Here is a 1817-nt window from a genome sequence, read left to right as displayed (position 1 = left end):
ATATATACATGAAGCATACATATCGCTCCATAGATCACAAGCTTAATTAATTTGTTTACGCAAGATCAGAGACAAGCAGACCGGCCACTAATTGATATCCTTGCTAGCTTTGCCATTTTCCATAACGTACACAAGCACATCTACGTGCATAATATATCTTCTTGGAAGAGCATAGCCACTTCTCTTCATCCTTCTCTTCACTGAAGATTCAGATACTTCAACCTACAGCCAAATTGTATAAGGCCAATGAGAATTTATAAGATTAAGAATCGTGTGTATAAATAGTCAGGCTAAGGTCAGGAAATAATTAATAACCAGGCATGCATGCATGTACACCTGGCTTTATGCATATATATTTTCTGAAAGGGAACTTTATGCATATTAATTTTGCGTGTATATATTTACGCTTCTATAATGAACACAACTGAATCTAGTATGATGATGCATTGCTCCACCACAATGATGATATATAACTGAATCTCGAGGCAAAGCAGTGCGCAGTTCTTACGTACTAAACCATAGTCAATTAGCATATCCTAAACGAAAGTTGCCAACTTGACATGTCGTACCAATCTACCATCGGAATTGACAGCCTGAACGGTAATATAAGCAATATAATTAACATCCTGAACGGTAACCTAAGCAATATTAAACATTATCATCTCCACGCCACTGGCATGACATAATTGCAGTTTTTTGTGTCAGACGTTATAATATGGTTTAACTAAGACTAACCATGGTACTTTGCCGTTTCAAGCATGCACGAAGTGTTCATGTTCAAGGATGATATCAGATCTCATGTGGTACACTAGACCAGCTATCTACATCTAGTTGACAGCATACATGGTTAAATATATGGCATGTTGCATGCCCAAACTAACAATTGAATGCAAACTAACAACGGGGGCGAGAGACAGGCCGGCCATGTGTTTGTTCAGTTACCTCTCGGCACCGTCGCCGCCGGTGGCGCGGCGGCGTACCAGTGGAACGGCGCGCCGCCAGACTCGATCAGCGCGACGTCCTCGACGAGCTGCTGGTAGTGGTGCCGCACCTCCTGCACGGACTTGGTGCCGCCCATGTAGCGCGCCACGTTGTGCCACCGGTCCGGGGTGTCCGCGTCGTACACCGCCAGGGCGCGCTCGAACAGCTTGTTCTGCCGCGGCGACCACTGCGACGACGACGGCGACGGCGACGGCGACGGCGACGAGCCCTTACTCGAGTTGGACGCCATGGCGCTGTTCGAAACGGACGGGCACAGGGTCCTGGTCTTCCTCGTCTAGTGATGTAACGGGCGGCGGGAAAGGAGTTTCGAAATGGTTCCGATGGAAGACCCGCTTGTTGGGTTGAATTTATAGGATCGGCGATGAGGCTGGGTTCAGGCCAAGTGGCCCAACTCAGTCTCCAACTGGCAAAAGAACCGGAGCCAGCGATGGCCACACCAGCCAAGGTTCACGCAGGAAGAGGAGAGAGTAACTGATAATTGACTTTTCATGGTATTGGAGATGTCACTTTGACCGTAGCCTTTTGTATCTTTGTGGTGGTATAACTGTAGTACCGTAAATGCACCTTGACTAGAGTGATCTTATAGTATAGCATCCTAGAATTCTAAACACTGAAAATAGATTAACGATATTTATAGGATTTATGTCGTTTTTATAATTTTATGGATCTTCCTTGAATTCTAAAAGCTATTTTCCATTTTTTAGTTGGGTTCTTTCGGTCCAAATAAGTAACATTCATATAAGTCATTACTTTGTTTGATTTTGAAACTTAATTTGGATTTATGAAAAAATCTTTCGAGTTATTAATTTTTTTTT

The 1817-nt window shown here is 44.0% G+C and overlaps 1 protein-coding gene across 1 annotated transcript; it reads right to left on the bottom strand.

Moving 5' to 3' along the window:
• Positions 1 to 217: 217 nt before the first annotated feature.
• LOC133905186 (protein RADIALIS-like 3) lies at positions 218 to 1231 on the bottom strand. Its single transcript, XM_062346916.1, has 2 exons — positions 943 to 1231; positions 218 to 222 (listed from the first exon to the last, which is right to left on the bottom strand). The coding sequence occupies exons 1-2, from the start codon at positions 1229 to 1231 to the stop codon at positions 218 to 220; spliced, it is 294 nt and encodes a 97-aa protein (XP_062202900.1).
• Positions 1232 to 1817: the final 586 nt, after the last annotated feature.

This window comes from Phragmites australis, chromosome 2, assembly GCF_958298935.1.
Source record: "Phragmites australis chromosome 2, lpPhrAust1.1, whole genome shotgun sequence".
In the NCBI taxonomy this organism is placed as follows: Eukaryota; Viridiplantae; Streptophyta; class Magnoliopsida; order Poales; family Poaceae; genus Phragmites; species Phragmites australis.
The sequence above is the reverse complement of the archived record's forward strand: the minus strand, read 5'-3'. Positions and strand labels throughout refer to the sequence as shown.